The sequence below is a fragment of the Bombina bombina genome, chromosome 5, assembly GCF_027579735.1.
Source record: "Bombina bombina isolate aBomBom1 chromosome 5, aBomBom1.pri, whole genome shotgun sequence".
NCBI classification, from domain to species: domain Eukaryota; kingdom Metazoa; phylum Chordata; class Amphibia; order Anura; family Bombinatoridae; genus Bombina; species Bombina bombina.
Window position 1 is genome coordinate 371,730,614 of NC_069503.1, and position 23,962 is coordinate 371,754,575.

The 23,962-nt window shown below is 39.2% G+C and overlaps 1 protein-coding gene across 1 annotated transcript in view; it reads left to right on the top strand.

The window, feature by feature from the left end:
* CHN2 (chimerin 2) overlaps window positions 1–23,962 on the top strand; it is a 964,914-nt gene that overhangs the window by 840,411 nt on the left and 100,541 nt on the right. The window contains exon 9 of the mRNA XM_053714191.1: window positions 16,018–16,191. Coding sequence (XP_053570166.1) covers window positions 16,018–16,191 — 174 coding nt within the window. The remainder of the gene's footprint in view (window positions 1–16,017; window positions 16,192–23,962) is intronic.

Here is a 23,962-nt window from a genome sequence, read left to right on the forward strand (position 1 = left end):
TTTATTCTATATTTTTCAACTTTTGTTTGTAGTTTAGAAATATCCTTCTGAACTAAAGTTGAAAAAGTCCCTATACTGTGATTATTTACAACCGGGTTATATTTACTTTTCTTTCTTAACCCAAACTGTTTCAAATGGATCGTAGGATTCTCATTACTTAAATTAACATTTTCTGCCCAATTCAAAGTTTTTAACTTTAAAGTTCTTATAAATCTGTGCAGGTCTTTTTGCAACTGAAAAAAATTACAATTTTTAACTGGGCAGAATGAAAGACCTTTGTTTAATAATTCAAGTTCAGGTTTAGAAAGTTCGTGTTTAGAGATGTTAACAACATTATTTTTGTATGTCTCTGGTGGGGTGGACATTAGTATAGCAATATCAGAACTATTGCTTACCCTTGACAAACGGATCTCTTCCCGTTTGTAATAATGGTGGTCCCCATTTAGTGTCCTCGCCTTGAGCGTACTGGTCGTGCTGTTTTCTTTTTGGTTTCTTTCTTTGTATCCTTTGAGCTGTCGCTGATGTTTGCGCCCACCTCGTCTCTGTCTGGATCTGACTCCCCTGGCGATGAATCCTGTGACTCTGTACTGCTGCCGCTTTGCGTCGGCCCATGGCTCTGACGTCTTCTGGTGCGCGGCGTGTATCTCCGTTGGGCGCCCTCTGGGTCATAGCGCCATCTGTACACTTTGCCGGTGGAGTAGTCCGATTCATCTCGGGCAAATTTTGTGCGTTTCCTCTCCTCTATTGTTTTCTTCAGCTCAGCGATCTTCATATTGGTGTCTTGTAATATTTTCTCCAACTCAGCTGTCGGTAAGTTTTTTCTTAGGCTATTTTCCATTTCAGCCAGTTTGACATTCTGCTCTTCAATTTCTTTATTTAAGCACTCAACAGTTAGGACAATAATGTCCATTGAACATTTGTTCAATATATGTTCAAAGCGGTTACAATAGTCCTGGTTCTCCTTCATTAGTGTAGGTCTTGCTCCCATCCTCAAACCCCTTGGAATTCGCTTAACCCGGTGATATTCCGCCAGGGTATTCGCATGCAGGTTAAAGGCCAGGTTCTTTTTGGACAACTTTTCATATTCCTGAGTTGTATGTTCAGACGGGGCTACTTTCAGAAAGTCTCTTGACCCTTTCGTTAGAGTTGTTATTCTTGCGGCTTCTAGTTCAGAGTAAGAAAATGTGATACAGGTATCTTGTTTATCCTCCATTTTGAGAGCCAGGTGCACGAAAAAAGGCAGGAACACTGTAGATTAGGTAGAGCTTTTCAGCACAACCGGCTTAGGTGCTGCACGTCACCCAGGGACCACTGCCTAGGTCCCCAGTTCAAAATTCAAAGAAAAAAGCAGGCAGGTGACAGCAGATATTAATTCTTTTATTAAGGAGGTAAAAAAGGCAACGTTTCGGGATTAGTCTCCCTTATTCATGCCATACCTGATACAAACTAACAATTGACTTATATACATGTATACCACTAGGTGGCGCTCAAGTGTATTTAACACTTTCTTATCCAACACTTTAACTTACTCATAACTTAAACTTACACTTAAACATTACTTATTCCATATACATGATAGTAATATAAGGTTTTGCAAGCCGTGGTGCCTTCTGTTTAGGTAACCTGATTTGCTCCCTCCCTTCATCCGTGTCCTAAAGCTTTGGTATTGGTTCCCACAAGTAATGGATGACGCCGTGGACCGGACACACCAATGTTGGAGAAAACAGAATTTATGCTTACCTGATAAATTACTTTCTCCAACTGTGTGTCCGGTCCACGGCCCGCCCTGGTTTTTTTAATCAGGTTGAAAAAAATTTTCTTTATACACTACAGTCACCACGGCACCCTATAGTTTCTCCTTTTTCTCCTAACCGTCGGTCGAATGACTGGGGGGCGGAGCCAGAGGGGAGCTATATGGACAGCTCTTGCTGTGTGCTCTCCTTGCCTTTCCCTGTGGGGGAGAACATTTTCCCACAAGTAATGGATGACGCCGTGGACCGGACACACCGTTGGAGAAAGTAATTTATCAGGTAAGCATAAATTCTGTTTTCCAGCATCTTCACAGTCCCTTAATTCTGTACAATAATCTCTCATGTGGCACAGTATCAAAAGCCTTTTCAAAATCCAAGTATATCACATCAACTGATTCCCCTTTATCTATATTTTTTACTTACTTCCTCATATAATGTAATTAGATTAGTTTGATATGATCTATTTCTCATAAAATCATGCTGATTTGAATGCATAACCTTGTTTACATGAGTATACTTATCAATATAATCCTTTCAAGTATCTTCCCTACTACCGATATCAGACTAACTGGTCTATAGCTTACTGGATCAGTCCTGCTTTCATTTTTAAAAATCTCTATGCCAGTCCTAGGGCACTATGCCTGAGGATAATGGGTCTTGAAAAATTAAGAGTAGAGGTTTGGCTATAACAGTGCTAAATTCCCGTAAAACCCTTAGGTGCATTCCATCTGGTCCTGGAGTTTTATGTACCTTAAAATTATCCAGTTATTTCCTGAAATCCTCTAGAGATAACCCAGTTTTTGAATGGGCATGTATGTTCTAGTTTGTTTGAATGTTTAACATTGCACAAGCATTCAATCGTGCAATTGCACCCTCCTGCTCTTGCACAATAAACTGCACGAGAGAAGGTCCTGTCAATCACCTCAGTCAAATTAGTCAAATTTAAACAGCTGCTTCGTAAATATAAGTTGCAGGATTAAATGGGCGGGCTTGCAACTGATAGGGACATTCACCTCTTAATAAATCTATCCAATATTATCTGGGAAATTATGCAACGTGATCACTGAAACAGTGATTGCAGTAAGCAAGGCTTATGCCCTCTATTCACAGTAATTTACCTCTAGTTAGGAGCTTTTAGTAATGATCCTGACATGTTACAGTGAGAAATATGCAGTGTCTCTCTTTAAAAGTTGTGATATGCTGGAAGTATGATGGAACAAAGGATCTAATTTTAGACATTAATGGGACCTCTGCTAATAAACCAGACAAAGTTAAAGGGACAGTAAACACCAAAAATGTTATTCTTTAAAAAGATAGATAATCCCTTTTTTTACCATTCCCCAGTTTTGCATAACCAACACTGTTATAGAAAAATACTTTTTGCCTCTGTAATTACCTTGTATCTAAGCCTCCTTATCTCAGATCTTTTGACAGACTTGCATTTCAGGCAATTAGTGCTGACTCTTAAATAACTTCATGTGCATGTGCACAATGTTATCTATATGAAACATATGAACTAACGCCCTCTAGCTGTGAAAAACTGTCAAATCAGAGACGGCCTTCAAGGGCTTAGACATTAGCATATTAGCCTACCAAGTATTAGCCTTCAACTAAGAATAATAATTTTTATTGCCGATTCAAGAGAAAGAAAACATTGACAAAATATAACAAGGCATTCTTCAATACATTCAGATAAATTCAGTATCTTTGAATAAGCAAGATTTTGTTTTGCTTGTAACCCAACATAAAGAGATAAATAACCTCTTCACTAAGCGGGACATAACACTTGTATTTAATGTAGCACAAAAAAGAATTCTTTTTTTAGAGTTAACTGCTCTATCTTCTCTTTGAATCTGAGTTTTTAACAAAACAGACATATACAAAACAAGACAAAACGAACAAAGAAAAGCGTGGGGGAGAAAAAAATTATATATATATATATAAATTGTACTCCTAATTGATCCCAATGTGGGGGCTAGGATTCTGTTTGTAGCAGCTGCAAGAAGAGAGGAGTGGAACGAAAGGGGTAAAGAATCTGCTCTTGAGTGGGGAGGGGAAGTGATATGACCTTACCCCATTTTTTGAAGAAGGCTCTCAATTTTCCCTCCATGTAGATCATTGGATCGTATTGATCTACAATTATTTGATATAACATATTTTGGGAAAATTCAGCTAAACCTTGTGGCCTTCTATCCTTCCATTTTCTTAAAATCATGTGTCTGGCCATGAGGATGGCCGTATTGATTAAGTATTTATTCTGGATTGAACTCTCTTTGACCAAAAAGAAAATACAAGATCTGTCCATGATTAATTTAGCTGGCAAGAATTTACTAATCCAGTAGGCAACTTGGTGCCAAAATTTTAGAAGTTTTGGGCAGGACCAAATACATGTATAAGGTCTGCTGTAGGGGCACTACACTTGGGGCATACCATTTTCTCTTGCCCAGACCATTTGGCCATCACTCTTGGAGTCAGATAAGATCTATGCACTAATCTCATATTTGAACAAAGCCAATTTGATGATATAAGTAAAATAGAATGTTGTTTAAAACGGCATGCCCTATCTGAATCATGAAAGTTTAATTTGGACTTTAATATCCCTTTAAATATAAAATGTTTAGTTATACATAGTAAAACAATGTTGACATATATTTTCATTTTTTATTGTGTCCCCTTTCCATGTAATTTAGCTCTGAAAAATGTGGATTTTATAATCTGAGAACTTGAATTGTTCTCTGCTCATTTCTCAAGACTAGCCCTCCTACATAGCTGACTCTAATTGGATTTAACTGATAACAACGGCAAAACAGTGTACTTTATGCTAAAATAATGACAGTGGCTAACCTTGCTGTCTGCAGACTTGAGCCCAAATAGGCTCCTCCAAATAATGCAAATGGTGGGAGATTTTAAACGTGTTTACATTTGGCTGATATGTTATTCTATAGCTATAGCACTGACATGCCTACTAATTACAGGGTGTTTACTGTCCCTTTAAAGAGATATGAAACACAAAATTGCCTTTCATGATTGAGACAGAGCATACAATTTAAAAAAAATGTTTCCAATTTACTATTATCACATTTGTACTGTTCTTATGTAATTCTTTGTTGAAGAGATATCTAGATAGGTAGTGTGTACATGTCTGCAGCACTATATGACAGGAAATAGTGCTGCCATCTAGTGCTCTTGCTAATATACAACATTCTAGCAAAACTGCTGCCATATAGTGCTGCAGACACATGCGCTATCCTTACCTAATCTTCCTGCTTTTCAACAAAGGATATAGAGAAAATGAAAACAATTTGATAATAGAAGTACATTGGGAAGTTGTTAGTATAAAGAGAAAAGAGACATCTATCTATTTTTATACACAGTATCTCACAAAAGTGAGTACACCCCTCACATGTTTGTAAATATTTTATTATATCTTTTCATGTGACAACACTGAAGAAATGACACTGGTACAATGTAAAGTAGTGAGTGTACAGCCTGTATAACAAAATATCTCAACACACAGCCATTAATGTCTAAACCATTGGCAACAAAAGTGAGTACACCCCTAAGTGGAAATGTACAAATTGGGCCCAATAAGCCATTTTCCCTCCCTGGTGTCATATGACTCGTTAGTGTTACAAGGTCTCAGGTGTGAATGGGGAGCAGGTGTATTAAATTTGGTGTTATCGCTCTCACACTCTCTCATACTGGTCACTGGAAGTTCAGCATGGCACCTCATGGCAAAGAACTCTCTGATGATCTGATAAAAAGAATTGTTGCTCTACATAAAGATGGCCTAGGCTATAAGAAGATTGCCAAGACCCTGAAACTGAGCTGGAGCTCAGTGGGCAAGACCATACATTGGTTTCACAGGACAGGTTCCACTCAGAACAGGCCTCGCAATGGAGGACCAAATAAGTTGAGTGCACGTGCTCAGTGTCATATCCAGAGGTTGTCTTTGGAAAATAGTTGTATGAGTGCTGCCAGCATTGCTGCAGAGGTTGAAGGGGTGGGGGTCAGCCTGTCAGTGCTCAGACCATACGCCGTACCCTGTATCAAATTGGTCTGCATGGCTGTCGTCCCAGAAGGAAGCCTCTTCTAAAGATGATGCAAGAGAAAGTCTGAAGACAAGTAAACTAAGGACATGGATTACTGGAACCATGTCCTGTGGTCCAATGAGACCAAGATAAACTTATTTGGTTCAGATGGTGTCAAGCGTGTGTGGCGGCAACCAGGTAAGGAGTATAAAGACAAGTGTGTCTTGCCTACAGTCAAGCATGGTGGTGGGAGTGTCTTGGTCTGGACCTGCATGAGTGCTTCCAGCACTGGGGAGCTACAGTTCATTGAGGGAACCATGAATCCCAACATGTACTGTGATATACTGAAGCAGATCATAATCCCCTCCCTTAGGAGACTGGGCCGCAGGGCAGTATTCATACATGATAACAACCCAAAACACACCTCAGACACGACTACTGCCTTGCTAAAGAAGCTGAGGGTAAAGGTGATGGACTGGCCAAGCATGTCTCCAGACCTAAACCCTATTGAGCAACTTTGGGGCATCCTCAAACGGAATGTGGGGGAGTGCAAGGTCTCTAACATCCACCAGCTCTGTGATGTCGTCATGGAGCAGTGGAAGAGGACTCCAGTGGCAACCTGCGAAGCTCTGGTGAACTCCATGCCCAAGAGGGTTAAGGCAATGATGGACAATAATGGTGGCCACACAAAATATTGACACTTTGGGCCCAATTTGGACATTTCCACTTAGGGGTGTACTCACTTTTGTTGCCAACGGTTTAGACATTAATGACTGTGTGTTGAGTTATTTTGAGGGGACAGCAAATTTACACTGTTATACAGGCTGTACACTCACTACTTTACATTGTAGCAAAGTGTCATTTCATCAGTGTTGTCACATGAAAAGATATAATAAAATATTTACAAAAATGTGAGGGGTGTACTCACTTTTGTGAGATACTGTATATTTAAAGTCAGTAGTCTACATTAAGTACACGAGGTAAATAATACATTTATTATACCCTAATGGTTAGCTGTAAACAGCCATTCTCAGTTTGTAAAGCGGAAAAAACCCAATATACAAATCAGTTTCACCACCTGGTGCCAGCTCCTGAGGGTGCGATAATCTGAGCTGAGCATGTTTAACAATCATGCTCATTCATAATTCATATGTGTTCCAACTGTGATTTCAATTAAATATTTATGATAATGAGTAAGCTGTAAAGATTAACATAAAAACATACAGAAACATTAACTGTTACGTTGCTGGAAATTATTTTTACTCAGTGGTGTTATTTTTTTATTTAATTCTGTTCTATCTAGATAATTTCTCATTTCAGATACCAGCCTCTTCTTTTATGTGTATGTACACATGTAATTCCGTGCAGTTTAGGCCTTTGTAATTAACAAACACAACTGCTACCCTCTATAGGCACTAATTTTATCCAGAGATTTTCAGGAGGAAATACTTTTGTGTTAAGAGACATAAAAACACTCTAAGGTGTTATAGCATTCTCTTATTGCACTATTGCTCTCCAGTTGTTTTAGAACTACATTTCCCAAGATGCTAAAGTGTATTTAAGCTGCCTAAGCATTATGGGAAATGAGGTTCATGATTCAGGTAGGACATGTTGAAGAGCATACCTAGGTAGGCTCATGAGTGTGCATGTTTCTTGAGCACTACATGTCATCAATGTTTGCAGTGTAAAATAATTTAACAAACCCAGCTGCTATATGAGTATTCACTGCAACTGATATAAAGGTCAAAAATGTATTTTCTTTGAGAACATGCAATTTAAGACATTTCAATTTGCATCTGTTATGAAATTTACTTGGTATTTCTTCTTTTGAAAAGTATACCATGGTATGAGCAAACGTGCACTACTGGGGCCTAGTCATTGACTTGCCAGATGTGTTTAGCTAGCTCAGTGCATTGCTTATCTGGGTGACTTTTATGTGTTTAATCCTTTTGCAGAGGGTTTACACATTCTTATATGCAAGAAATAGTTCAGTAACAAAATGTTCTAACACATCTGGGCATTTTCTTGTTGTAATTTAATGTCCCTTTAAATGATGGATTAATTAACTACAGTTTTCTGTCAGGTAAATTAAATCTGTGCCTATAGCTGCAAGATTTTGGGTTGCAGCAAATTTTGGGATTTCTACACTCTCTGTTTTAGTCATTATATTTCATATCAGTGAACTACAACTTCTGAGGAAGGGTGTTTAGAGGCAGCAGAATAATTTTCTGTGGCAGCATAAATACGAAATACACCATTGGCCTCCTGTATCTTTTTTCTGTACTTGTAATCCCAAAAAGAGACCAAACATGTTCTTGTTTTGTGGGTTTATGGACAATTAGTGCACATGTTCACTGTAGATATTCTACTACAATTGGGTATATTTGTGTGGCACATTATACTTCATTATAACATCCCTCTTTGGTGACTTAATATGTTTGTAAATTTGTTGGTGCAACCAGGTCTACTTAAGGAACAGAACATTTGTGTCATTCCATAGACTTAAAGGGACAGTCTAGTCAGAATTAAACTTTCATAATTCAGATAAGGCGTGTCATTTCAAACAACTTTCCAATTTACTTTTATCATCAAATTTGCTTTGTTCTCTTGGTATTCTTAGTTAAAAGCTAAACCTAGGTAGGCTCATATGCTAATTTCTAAGTCCTTGAAGACCGCCTCTTATCTGAATGCATTTGACAGTTTTTCACAGCTAGGGGACGTTAGTTCACATAGAACATGGAGTTAAACTAGGAGTCAGCACTAATTGGTTAAAATGCAAGTCTGTCAAAATAACTGAAATAAGGGGGAAGTTTGCAGAGGCTTAGATACAAGGTAATTACAGAGGTAAAACGTGTAGTAATATAACTGTGTTGGTTATGCAAAACTAAGGAATGGGTAATAAAGGGATTAAACCAGTCTGGTGTAGACTGTCCCTTTAATATGTTTGTAACTTGTTTGGGCAATCAGGTCTTCATAAGGAACATTATGAACATTTGTGTCATTCCATAGACTTAACCGAAACCTGTCACAGCATTTATTATATTTTCCATAGCTGCATTCTTTTTTTTTTTTTTCTTTCTTCAAAATGTTTATTAATTTGAACACACATTAGTGTACATAACCAAAAAAGAAGACTATAATCGCAATACAGTTACAATTCACAGTGTAAACATATGCAATTATACAAGTTTAGAATCTGTCATTGAACAGAAGGGTAGAAAGCAAGTTTTAATTTGTGGGTGAGACATCCGGCGTAACTGCCCACTGCGATATTAAACAGTTCTTTCACATTAAGTCCAGATGCTGTGCGTAGCAATTATCTCTAAAACAATTTCAATACTAAAAAATGTAAGTGAAGGTTATAGTTCCCGAACAAATGTAACAATAACAACTTGTATCTCACCTATACTGGAAAGGTTTCATGTATTTTTAAGTAATGCAAGTTGTGTTCAACAATTGAAATCTGAAAGGAGGAAAGGTCTCCTGTCTGGCTATATGTTTGCTCTTGTATGTAAAATATGAGGGAGAACAGCTGATTTCCAAATATGTAAAATCATCTAAGTGATCGGATCACATGCAGAAATGCAGCGAACGCCCCTTGGAGAAGTAAAACAAAATCAGCCTTTTGAAAATGTCACTAGGGATCTCGCAGTGCTGGAGGATCATTTTAGAATATCTCACCTGAGCAGAGAGGTTTTGAATATTGGGGCCTTAGTGGGGAAGTTGCACAACAAAGTTTCTTAAAGAGACAGGAAACCCCAAAATTGTATTTCATGATTTGGATAGAACGTACAATTTCTTCTGTTATGTGTGATCAGTCCACGGGTCATCATTACTTCTGGGATATTATCTGCTCCCCTACAGGAAGTGCAAGAGGATTCACCCAGCAGAGTTGCTATATAGCTCCTCCCCTCTACGTCACCCCCAGTCATTCTCTTGCACCCAAAGACTAGATAGGAGGTGTGAGAGGACTATGGTGATTATACTTAGTTTTTAGAACTTCAATCAAAAGTTTGTTATTTTACAATAGCACCGGAGCGTGTTATTACCTCTCTGGCAGAGTTTGAAGAAGAATCTACCAGAGTTTTTCTTATGATTTTAACCGGAGTAGTTAAGATCATATTGCTGTTTCTCGGCCATCTGAGGGAGGTAAAAACTTCAGATCAGGGGACAGCGGGCAGTTGAATCTGCATTGAGGTATGTAGCAGTTTTTATTTTCTGAATGGAATTGATGAAAAAATCCTGCCATACCGTTATAATGAACATGTATGTATGCTCTACACTTTAGTATTCTGGGGATGGTATTTCACCGGAATTACTCTGTAAAAGTACATTAAACCTTTTATTAGGTATTTTTCATGTTAAACGTTTTTGCTGGAATGTAGAATCGTTTGCATTAATGAGGTACTGAGTGAATAAATATTTGGGCATTATTTTTCCACTTGGCAGTTTGCTTGTTTTATTTATGACAGTTTCGTTTCTCTCTCACTGCTGTGTGTGAGAGGGAGGGGCCGTTTTTGGCGCTCTTTGCTACGCATCAAAAATTTCCAGTCAGTTACTCTTGTATTTTCTGCATGATCCGGTTCATCTCTAACAGAACTCAGGGGTCTTCAAACTTCTTTGAAGGGAGGTAGATTCTCTCAGCAGAGCTGTGAGACTTATATAGTGACTGTGATTTAAAACGTTGCTCTGTAATTTTTATGTTTAAAATTTAATTAGTGTTATTTTACTAATGGGAACAAACCTTTGCTAAAAAGTTGTGTTGTTTGTAAAGAGTGATGCTATAACTGTTTTTCAGTTCATTATTTCAACTGTCATTTAATCGTTTAGTGCTTCTTGAGGCACAGTACGTTTTTGTTAAATAAAATTGTAACCGAGTTGCATGTTTATTGCTAGTGTGTTAAACATGTCTGATTCAGAGGAAGATACCTGTGTCATTTGTTCCAATGCCAAGGTGGAGCCCAATAGAAATTTATGTACTAACTGTATTGATGCTACTTTAAATAAAAGCCAATCTGTACAAATTGAACAAATTTCACCAAACAGCGAGGGGAGAGTTATGCCGACTAACTCGCCTCACGTGTCAGTACCTGCATCTCCCGCCCGGGAGGTGCGTGATATTATGGCGCCTAGTACATCTGGGCAGCCATTACAGATAACATTACAAGATATGGCTACTGTTATGACTGAAGTTTTGGCTAAATTACCAGAACTAAGAGGCAAGCGTGATCACTCTGGGGTGAGAACAGAGTGCGCTGATAATTCTAGGGCCATGTCTGATACTGCGTCACAGCTTGCAGAGCATGAGGACGGAGAGCTTCATTCTGTAGGTGACGGTTCTGATCCAAGCAGATTGGATTCAGATATTTCAAATTTTAAATTTAAATTGGAAAACCTCCGTGTATTACTAGGGGAGGTCTTAGCAGCTCTTAACGATTGTAACACTGTTGCAATACCAGAGAAAATGTGTAGGTTGGATAAATACTTTGCGGTACCGGCGAGTACTGACGTTTTTCCTATACCTAAGAGATTAACTGAAATTGTTACTAAGGAGTGGGATAGACCCGGTGTGCCGTTCTCACCCCCTCCAATATTTAGAAAGATGTTTCCAATAGACGCCACCACACGGGACTTATGGCAAACGGTCCCTAAGGTGGAGGGAGCAGTTTCTACTTTAGCTAAGCGTACCACTATCCCGGTGGAGGATAGCTGTGCTTTTTCAGATCCTATGGATAAAAAATTAGAAGGTTACCTTAAGAAAATGTTTGTTCAACAAGGTTTTATATTGCAACCCCTTGCATGCATCGCGCCGATTACGGCTGCGGCAGCATTTTGGATTGAGTCTCTGGAAGAGAACCTTAGTTCAGCTACGCTGGACGACATTACGGACAGGCTTAGAGTCCTTAAACTAGCTAATTCATTCATTTCGGAGGCCGTAGTACATTTAACCAAACTTACGGCTAAGAATTCAGGATTCGCCATTCAGGCACGTAGGGCGCTGTGGCTAAAATCCTGGTCGGCTGATGTAACTTCTAAGTCCAAATTACTTAATATACCTTTCAAGGGGCAAACTTTATTTGGGCCCGGTTTGAAAGAAATTATTGCTGACATTACAGGAGGTAAGGGCCACGCTCTACCTCAAGACAAAGCCAAAGCTAAGGCTAGACAGTCTAATTTTCGTCCCTTTCGGAATTTCAAAACAGGAACAGCATCAACTTCCACTGCACCAAAACAGGAAGGAGCTGTTGCTCGTTACAGACAAGGCTGGAAACCTAACCAGTCCTGGAATAAGGGCAAGCAGGCCAGGAAACCTGCTGCTGCCCCTAAGACAGCATGAACCGAGGGCCCCCGATCCGGGACCGGATCTAGTGGGGGGCAGACTCTCTCTCTTCGCCCAGGCTTGGGCAAGAGATGTCCAGGATCCCTGGGCGCTAGAGATCATATCTCAGGGATACCTTCTAGACTTCAAATTCTCTCCCCCAAGAGGGAGATTTCATCTGTCAAGGTTGTCAACAAACCAAATAAAGAAAGACGCGTTTCTACGCTGTGTACAAGATCTATTATTAATGGGAGTGATCCATCCGGTTCCGCGGTCGGAACAAGGACAAGGGTTTTACTCAAACCTGTTTGTGGTTCCCAAAAAAGAGGGAACTTTCAGGCCAATCTTGGATTTAAAGATCCTAAACAAATTCCTAAGAGTTCCATCGTTCAAAATGGAAACTATTCGGACAATCTTACCCATGATCCAAGAGGGTCAGTACATGACCACAGTGGATTTAAAGGATGCTTACCTTCACATACCGATTCACAAAGATCATTACCGGTATCTAAGGTTTGCCTTCTTAAACAGGCATTACCAGTTTGTAGCCCTTCCATTCGGATTGGCTACGGCTCCAAGAATCTTCACAAAGGTTCTGGGTGCCCTTCTGGCGGTACTAAGACCGCGAGGAATTTCGGTAGCTCCGTACCTAGACGACATTCTGATACAAGCTTCAAGCTTTCAAACTGCCAAGTCTCATACAGAGTTAGTTCTGGCATTTCTAAGGTCGCATGGATGGAAAGTGAACGAAAAGAAGAGTTCTCTCTTTCCTCTCACAAGAGTTCCATTCTTGGGGACTCTTATAGATTCTGTAGAAATGAAGATTTATCTGACAGAAGACAGATTAACAAAGCTTCTAAATGCATGCCGTGTCCTTCATTCCATTCAACTCCCGTCAGTAGCTCAATGCATGGAGGTGATCGGCTTAATGGTAGCAGCAATGGACATAGTACCCTTTGCACGCCTACATCTCAGACCGCTGCAATTGTGCATGCTGAGTCAGTGGAATGGGGATTACTCAGATTTGTCCCCCACTCTGAATCTGGATCAAGAGACCAGAAACTCTCTTCTATGGTGGCTTTCTCGGCCACATCTGTCCAGGGGGATGCCATTCAGCAGGCCGGACTGGACAATTGTAACAACAGACGCCAGCCTACTAGGTTGGGGCGCTGTCTGGAATTCTCTGAAGGCTCAGGGACAATGGAGTCAGGAGGAAAGTCTCCTGCCAATAAACATTCTGGAATTGAGAGCAGTTCTCAATGCCCTTCTAGCTTGGCCCCAGTTAAAAACTCGGGGGTTCATCAGGTTTCAGTCGGACAACATCACGACTGTAGCTTACATCAACCATCAGGGAGGGACAAGAAGCTCCCTAGCAATGATGGAAGTATCAAAGATATTTCGCTGGGCAGAGTCTCACTCTTGCCACCTGTCAGCAATCCACATCCCGGGAGTAGAGAACTGGGAGGCGGATTTCTTGAGTCGCCAGACTTTTCATCCGGGGGAGTGGGAACTTCATCCGGAGGTCTTTGCCCAAATACTTCGACGTTGGGGCAAACCAGATATAGATCTCATGGCGTCTCGCCAGAACGCCAAACTTCCTCGCTACGGATCCAGATCCAGGGATCCGGGAGCGGTTCTGATAGATGCTTTGACAGCACCTTGGAACTTCAGGATGGCTTATGTGTTTCCACCCTTCCCGCTGCTTCCTCGATTGATTGCCAAAATCAAACAGGAGAGAGCATCAGTGATTCTAATAGCACCTGCATGGCCACGCAGGACTTGGTATGCAGATCTAGTGGACATGTCATCCTGTCCGCCTTGGTCTCTACCTCTAAGACAGGACCTTCTGATACAGGGTCCATTCAAACATCAAAATCTTACTTCTCTGAAGCTGACTGCTTGGAAATTGAACGCTTGATTTTATCAAAACGTGGTTTTTCTGAGTCGGTTATTGATACCCTGATACAGGCTAGGAAGCCTGTTACCAGAAAGATTTACCATAAAATATGGCGTAAATACCTATACTGGTGTGAATCCAAAGATTACTCCTGGAGTAAGGTTAGGATTCCTAGGATATTGTCCTTTCTACAAGAAGGTTTAGAAAAGGGTTTATCGGCTAGCTCATTAAAGGGACAGATCTCAGCTCTGTCCATCTTGTTACACAAGCGTCTGTCAGAAAATCCAGACGTCCAGGCATTTTGTCAGGCTTTAGCTAGGATCAAGCCTGTGTTTAAAACTGTTGCTCCGCCATGGAGTTTAAACTTAGTTCTTAACGTTTTACAGGGTGTTCCGTTCGAACCCCTTCATTCCATTGATATAAAATTGTTATCTTGGAAAGTTCTATTTTTAATGGCTATTTCCTCGGCTCGAAGAGTCTCTGAATTATCAGCCTTACATTGTGATTCTCCTTATCTGATCTTTCACTCAGACAAGGTAGTTCTGCGTACTAAACCTGGGTTCTTACCTAAGGTAGTCACTAACAGGAATATCAATCAAGAGATTGTTGTTCCATCCTTGTGTCCAAATCCTTCTTCAAAGAAGGAACGTCTTCTACACAATCTGGATGTAGTTCGTGCCCTCAAGTTCTACTTGCAGGCAACTAAGGATTTTCGACAAACGTCTTCCCTGTTTGTCGTGTACTCTGGTCAGAGGAGAGGTCATAAGGCTTCGGCTACCTCTCTCTCCTTCTGGCTTCGTAGCATAATTCGTTTAGCCTATGAGACTGCTGGACAGCAGCCTCCTGAAAGAATTACAGCTCATTCTACTAGAGCTGTGGCTTCCACTTGGGCCTTTAAGAATGAGGCCTCTGTTGAACAGATTTGCAAGGCTGCAACTTGGTCTTCGCTTCATACTTTTTCCAAATTTTACAAATTTGACACTTTTGCTTCTTCGGAGGCTATTTTTGGGAGAAAGGTTCTTCAGGCAGTGGTTCCTTCTGTATAATGAGCCTGCCTATCCCTCCCGTCATCCGTGTACTTTTGCTTTGGTATTGGTATCCCAGAAGTAATGATGACCCGTGGACTGATCACACATAACAGAAGAAAACATAATTTATGCTTACCTGATAAATTCCTTTCTTCTGTTGTGTGATCAGTCCACGGCCCGCCCTGTTTTTTAAGGCAGGTAAATATTTTTTAAATTATAATCCAGTCACCACTACACCCTTGGCTTCTCCTTTCTCGTTGGTCTTTGGTCGAATGACTGGAGGTGACGTAGAGGGGAGGAGCTATATAGCAACTCTGCTGGGTGAATCCTCTTGCACTTCCTGTAGGGGAGCAGATAATATCCCAGAAGTAATGATGACCCGTGGACTGATCACACAACAGAAGAAAGGAATTTATCAGGTAAGCATAAATTATGTTTTTAACCAACTTTGCAATTTACTTCTGTTATGAAATTTGCTTTATTCTCTTGTTATCCTTCACTGAAGAAACAGCATTGCACTACTGGCAGCTAGCTAAACACATCTAGTTAGCCAATCACCAGAGACAGATGTGTGCAGCACCAATCAGCAGCTAGCTCCCACTAGTGTAGGATATGTGCATATTTTTTTTTTCAACAAGGGATACAAAGAAAATGGAGCACTTTTGAAAATAGAAGTGAATTTATCTCTATCTGAATCATGCATTTTAATTTTGACTTTCCTATCCATTTAAAGGGTAGCAAATCTCTTTTCAGCACATTAGCATGAGATATTATCATGATAAATGTAGTCAAACTACTACTTCCACATCTGAAAAGGCACTTCAGAAACAAGAAAATAACTAATGCATTTGTTTACAGCCAGACCTTTGTTTACAGCAACACTGAGACCATTTTTAGACAACACATTTTCTTGGAGTTTAATTAGCACCAGTGGGAATGATTAAACATATCTGTGTGCTGGCATTAATTGTGATGACATGTTTCTTTGCAGACTGTGGCCTGAATGTGCATAAACAGTGTTCAAAATATGTGCCCAACGACTGCCAGCCAGACCTCAAGCGCATAAAGAAAGTATACAGCTGTGACCTCACAACCCTGGTAAAGGCTCACAATACACCAAGACCTATGGTTGTGGACATTTGCATTAGGGAGATTGAAGGAAGAGGTAAGGATAACTATTATTTATTTATTTTATATATATATTAATAATGTTGTAACTACACTCGCTGTTTTTCCTTTTTAATATTTTGTATTTGATTATCTGTTTTGTGCCAAACTTTTGAGGGATGCTGTGATTGATAATTTGGTGGAATTATTTTTTATTGCTTTGTGTAATTTACGTATATTTATATTTTTTGTAGAACTTTCAGGAAGTGTAAATTACACAGCAATACCGTGTGTCTTCCAAAATGTTATGGGAGCCAGACCACAAATAAAATCTAAGGGTTCCAAAGTTCCCTTGTTTCTTGGATTTCCATCTCTGATTTTATACATCACAATACAAAACTCATCATTAAAGGCTAAAGGGATTTTTTTGTAGATAAAAAACGTGATGTGTTTGTAAAGGAATGTGATCAATCCTATTGCGTAACTCATGGATATGCTGTCATACATGTGTTTTACAACATAGAGGAGTTGATGATGGATGGGAGGTGTAATTAATCTGGCAGAAGTATTTATAACAGATTGAGGTGGTGGCGTTTTTTGAGAGTTATGCCAATTAAATAAGGGTTGCCGTAAATTAAAGGGACATTATACCCATATGTTAAATCACCTGAAAGTGATGAAGCCTATCTGTAAAAAGCTTACTAGAAAATATCACATGGACATTTCTATGTTAAAAGAAGTCCGTAAGAACTATGGGCTTATACTCATTACTGGCAATAGTCATAGGAAACATCTGTCACTGTTATTTTCTAATGGCTTTCATAGGAAGTATTAGGTGTCACTATGATTTGGGAGGTGATCTGTTATTTATACTGACACAGTGCTTTCACTAAAAGGTTTGCTTAGGATCTAGGCCTTAACCATATTAATATAATCCTATTATATAAAAGGCCAAGGGTGTTTGTCCGAAGCTGTCATGCGCAGTAGAGACAGCACAAGGACAAACACACCTGGCCTTACCTGACAATCCATGCTGTTTGCGGCAAAAATGGGCATGGCCGGGTGGGACCGTGGGCATGGACGAGGCGTGGCCAGGCGCGGTTGGCGCGACGGAGAGGGGAGAGAAATAGAAAGAGATGGGGAGAGACAAAAAGAGATAGGAAAGTGCTGAAGAGAGGGGGGAGAGAGAGCGAAAGAGAGGGGGAGAGAGAGAGCGCAAAAGAGAGGGGGAGAGAGAGAGCGCAAAAGAGGGGGGGAGAGAGAGAGCGCAAAAGAGAGAGAGAACGTAAAAGAGAGGGGGGAGAGAGAGAACAAAAGAGAGGGGGAGAGAAAGCAAAAGAGAGGGGGAGAGAGGGAGCAAAAGAGAGGTGGAGCGAGAGAGAGCGCAAAAGAGAGGGGGAGAGAGCGCAAAAGAGAGGGGGGAGAGAGAGCGCAAAAGAGAGGTGGAGCGAGAGAAAGCGTAAAAGCGAGGGGAGAGAGCACGGGGTGGGACTGCTGGACTGCAAAAAATGACCCGTGTGAACAGGCTTTAGGACTAGTAATATTATAAATGAATGGTTTTAAATGGACACAAAATTTTCTTGGGATTCAGACAGAGTATACAATTTAAGAAAAAATTTCCAGTTTACTTCTATTAATAAATTTGCTTCCTCTTTATTATTATTATTATCGGTTATTTGTAGAGCGCCAACAATTCTTTGTTGAAGAGCATACCTAGGTAGGCAGCGTGCACATGGTGGGAGCCTTACACAGCAGCAGACACTGCTCATTCAAATGTATAACATTAAAGGGACAGTAAACCTTAAAAATAATGTTATATAATTCTGCACATAGTGTAGAATTATATAACATTATATTAGCGCAAACTTTATAAAACATAATTTCCCCTTTAAATTTTTTTTAAAAACTGCTGTTTTACAGACCCGCTCTCTGTGCTCTTCTGAGCGGGTCTGTTTTTTTTTCAAACAGCGCATCGGGCCAGCTGTATAGTCACAGCCCGGCCCGACCGTGCCATTATACACAGTGAAGTTCGCTCCTGCTGTAAGACAGAGGAGGAGCGAGCTGCACTTAGTGCTATGGCGCGGTCGGGCCGGGCTGTGACTATACAGCTAGCCCGATGCGTTGTTTGAAAAAAAACAGACCCGCTCAGAAGATCACAGAGAGTGGGTCTGTGAATTTTTTTTTTAAAAACTGCTGTTTTAAAGGGGAAATTATGTTTTAAAACGTTTGCGCTAATATAATGTTATATAATTCTGCACTATGTGCAGAATTATATAACATTATTTTTAAGGTTTACTGACACTTTAATAAAAGGACAATAAAGTCACAATTAAATCATGATTCAGATTTTAGACAACTTTCCAATTTACTTCTATTATTTTTATACATTATACATTGTTGCAAACACAGCTACCAGAGAATGCTAAAGACGTGCACACTCCTGTGAGTCTACATAGATATCTCTTCAACAAATGAGACCCATAATTGTATAATATAATTATTGGAAAAGTGTTTAAAACAACATGCTTTCTAAAAACCATGCAAGTTTAACTTTGACTTGAAAGGGACACTGAACCCAAATGTTTTCTTTCGTGATTCAGATAGAGCACGCAATTTTAAGCAACTTTCTAATTTACTCCTATTATCAAATTTTCTTCATTCTCTTGGTATCTTTATTTGAAATGCAAGAATGTAACTTTAGATGCCGGCCCATTTTTGGTGAACAACCTTGGTTGTTCTTACTGATTGGTGGATAAATTAATCTACCAATGAACAAGTGCTTTCCAGGGTGCTGAACCAAACAAATAGCTTAGATGCCTTCTTTTTCAAATAAAGATAGCAAGAGAACGTTGAAAAATTGATAATAGGAGTAAATTAGAAAGTTGCTTAAAATTGCATGCTCTATCTGAATCCCGAAAGAAAAATTTTGGGTTCAGTGCCCCTTTAATGTCTATTTAAAAGTATTCTTGCAAAGCTGCTGCAATATAGTGCTCCAGACATGTGCGTGTTCCTGAATGTACCTAGCTGCTTTTCAAAAAAGGATATCAAGAGAACAAAATACATTTTATATTAGACATAAATTGGGGAAAAAATTTGTATAATTGTATGTTCTTTCATCTGAATCATGGAAAGGTAGAGATTTTCCCAATGTTTGACAGATGTGTCTTGTGAATGTGAAGGAAAGGGCTGAAATAAAAAGAGGGTTAAAGGGACATAGAACACCTTGTGATCACAAGATATTTCTATTATAATACAGCAATAGTTCAGTGTAAACACTTTATCAACACATTAGCACATTGGTTGCTCTAATTGTTTTTCAAACTGCGCTAGAGGAAGTTGTATTATCTCCCATATCCGAGCACACAGCATATTATTCACATCACACCTTATTTTATATTTACCCCATTTGCGTAGTTTTCCTAATTTGGAAGTAATGTATCTGCTGGCCAGCCCTGTAACCGCTAGGTTTATTCTATTCACATAATTCCACCGTCTCTCACTGCTATAAAGTGTGTAACCTGTCACTTATATATTCTCTGGTAACATTTATTATTTTTTTGTGCGATGTGAAATGACACTACAGCAAGCCGTCATTTAGAGCGATGTAACGTACAACTTAATGCTATAGTTTCACACCTCTGAGTTACTATCTGGGTCATGTTGGGCCGTGAATAAAAGTGTGATCAGCACTTATTACTAACATATTACATATTACACAGCAGTAAATTGCGGTCACAGCGTGTATAAAACCCTAACTTCAAATATAAAGTTGTTTATAGTGAGATAAAGCAGTGTCATTAGACTCACCTGGTTGTGCCTTCTATAATCACTTCTATTCATGGCCAACACGACACATTATCACCTCAGAGATCTGAAAAACTGCGCTCCTCTCCTCCTTGGCGTTCAGTCACCAAAACCAGCAACACCCCCACAGCCAATCACAAACTATCCTATGTTGGATCTGCAAAAATGTGTGGTCCCAGGAGAAGTATTGTTTGTAGCTAGCTGATTATTGGTGCCTGCACATATATAACCCTTGCCATTGGCTCACCAAATGTGTTCAGCTTGCTCCCAGTAGGTCATTGCTGCTCCTGAGGATTACTTTACAACAAAGGATACCAAGAGAGCAAAGCAAATTTCATAATAGAAGTACTGTAAATTGGAAACGTGTTTAAAACTGCATTCTATCTGAATCATGAAAGTTTCATTTTGACGTTACTTTGCCTGTAAGCATAATATAGACACATCACATATACATTTACACCTATACACACATGGGCATACATTATACTCCTAAATATTAACTAGAGATGTGATCATTAATGCACCTTGAATCAATAGTAGCAGAGGGAAAACAATGGAGGCTCTATTCATGAATATTATATTGTAAAAAACCTCTTCTATTATTTATTCTAAACTCCCTGGGTCAGATCCATTAACTCCCTCCCAGTCCTTCAGTGAGAGTAAAATGTTTACTATGTACAATAACTCTACTAAACAAAACCTACAAATGAGCCACTTTAAAAACTTCATCTGGATTTTAGAAGCAAGTTTGTTAGTAAATATTGCTGTTATTAGAGAACATTGACCTGGTAAAAATGTAACAATTTAAGTAATGGTGTGATTTATGATTACAAAATATTTTTATGAGTTTTTTTAATTCTTTAAACAGTTCTATATTATAGTTCTCTAATGCCTTATATTTACGTTCCAGGCTATATACCATGCACACAAAGATATGATTTACAACTACAACCCTGATTTTCTCACTCACATATTATAAGAATAACCAATAGCTGCTGCTGAAATTGACTGTGGGCCCTGACCCCCCCCCCCTCCTGTTATCGTGTCCCCTCTGCTACAGATAGCACAATCTTGCAGCCTACTTTGGCAGGCAGTGGGTTAAATAAATAGTAAAAGAATACACAGAAATGCCTAATCATTTTGTATAGAAGTGCTTGTCATTAGTCGTAAAGAAGCGTGTAACTCCAGTTAGTATTCCCTATATAACTGGCCACATACATTACTCTTAAGGGGAACTAAAAGTGATTTAACACTCAAATAGTACATGCACTATAAAGAGACTTTTCAATTAAGAAAAATTGTTATGTGCAGTTTTTCAGTTTTTCAACTTTAATTTTGATTATAAGGCCCATTAAAAACAATAAAGCAGTCACATTTAAACTTTTATGCAATTTTAAGACTTTTCAATTTACTTCTGTAATCAAATTTACTTTGTTCTTAATAACCTTTGTTAAAAAGCATAACCAGGTAGACTCAGGAACAGCAATGCACTACTGGGAATTAGCGGGTGATCGGTGGCTACACACATATGCCTCTTCTCATTGGCTCACCAATGACTTCAGCACTTAAAAGTTGTTAAACACATTGGGCCAGATTACAAGTGGAGCGCTAATTAATCCTCCAGCTCGAGCGTTAATTTCGTTAGAAGTAAGCTTTTTGCATTCGTTGGGTTGATCCCAACCCGATGAGCGCAAAAAGCTTACTTCATGTGCGTATTCATATATTTCCCCATAGATAGAAGTCAATAGAGAAAAAATACCTTACTCTCGTGCAAACCTGATCGCATATTTTCATGTGCGTTAACCCGGGAAGAAAATGTGAATATTTCTCATTCCAATGTTCTGCACATAATAGAATGTTCTATTTATTCATAAATAAATATTTTTATATATTTCTAATGTTTTTTGGTTCAATATATATCTATACCAATATATATATATATATATATATATATATATATATATATATATATATATATATATATATACAGTGGATATAAAAAGTCTACACACAAATGTCAGGTTTCTGTGATGTAAAAAAATGAGACAAACATTAATCATTTCAGAACTTTTTCCAACTTTTAATGTGACCTATAAACTGTACAACTCAATTAAAAAACAAACTGAAATCTTTTAGGTAAAGGGAAATAAAAATAAAAAAATAAAATAATATGGTTGCATAAGTGTGAACATCCTTTTATATGTGGGGATGTAGCTGTGTTCAGAATTAAGCAATCACATTCAAAATCATGTTAAATAGGAGTCAGTACACACCTGTCATCATTTAAAGTGCCTCTGATTAACCCCAAATAAAGTTTAGCTGTTCTAATAGGTCTTTCTCCAACATAGGTGTGTCCGGTCCACGGCGTCATCCTTACTTGTGGGATATTCTCCTCCCCAACAGGAAATGGCAAAGAGCCCAGCAAAGCTGGTCACATGATCCCTCCTAGGCTCCGCCTTCCCCAGTCATTCTCTTTGCCGTTGTACAGGCAACATCTCCACGGAGATGGCTTAGAGTTTTTTAGTGTTTAACTGTAGTTTTTATTATTCAATCAAGAGTTTGTTATTTTAAAATAGTGCTGGTATGTACTATTTACTCTGAAACAGAAAAGAGATGAAGATTTCTGTTTGTAAGAGGAAAATGATTTTAGCAACCGTTACTAAAATCGATGGCTGTTTCCACACAGGACTGTTGAGAGGAATTAACTTCAGTTGGGGGAACAGTGAGCAGACTTTTGCTGCTTGAGGTATGACACATTCTAACAAGACGATGTAATGCTGGAAGCTGTCATTTTCCCTATGGGATCCGGTAAGCCATTTTTATTACAGAAAGAAAAAAAGGGCTTCATAAGGGCTTTTTAAGACTGTAGACATTTTCTGGGCTAAATCGATTTATATATAAACATATTTTATACTTCATAGCCTTGAGGAATTATTTTAATCTTGGGAATTATGTAAAATAACCGGCAGGCACTGTATTGGACACCTTATTCTCTAGGGGCTTTCCCTAATCACAGGCAGAGTCTCATTTTCGCGCCTCTATTGCGCACTTGTTTTTGAGAAGCATGACATGCAGATGCATGTGTGAGGAGCTCTGATACATAGAAAAGACTTTCTGAAGGCGTCATTTGGTATCGTATTCCCCTTTGGGCTTGGTTGGGTCTCAGCAAAGCAGATACCAGGGACTGTAAAGGGGTTAAATATAAAAACGGCTCCGGTTCCGTTATTTTAAGGGTTAAAGCTTCCAAATTTGGTGTGCAATACTTTTAAGGCTTTAAGACACTGTGGTGAAATTTTGGTGAATTTTGAACAATTCCTTCATACTTTTTCGCAATTGCAGTAATAAAGTGTGTTCAGTTTAAAATTTAAAGTGACAGTAACGGTTTATTTTAAAACGTTTTTTGTACTTTGTTATCAAGTTTTTGCCTGTTTAACATGTCTGAACTACCAGATAGACTGTGTTCTGAATGTGGGGAAGCCAAGGTTCCTTCTCATTTAAATAGATGTGATTTATGTGACACAAAATTTAGAGAAAATGATGCCCAAGATGATTCCTCAAGTGAGGGGAGTAAGCATGGTACTGCATCATCCCCTCCTTCGTCTACACCAGTCTTGCCCACACAGGATGCCCCTAGTACATCTAGCGCGCCAATACTCCTTACTATGCAACAATTAACGGCTGTAATGGATAATTCTATCAAAAACATTTTAGCCAAAATGCCCACTTATCAGCGAAAGCGCGACTGCTCTGTTTTAGAAAATACTGAAGAGCATGAGGACGCTGATGATATTGGTTCTGAAGGGCCCCTACACCAGTCTGAGGGGGCCAGGGAGGTTTTGTCTGAGGGAGAAATTTCAGATTCAGGGAAAATTTCTCAACAAGCTGAACCTGATGTGATTACATTTAAATTTAAATTGGAACATCTCCGCGCTCTGCTTAAGGAGGTGTTATCCACTCTGGATGATTGTGAGAATTTGGTCATTCCAGAGAAACTATGTAAAATGGACAAGTTCCTAGAGGTCCCG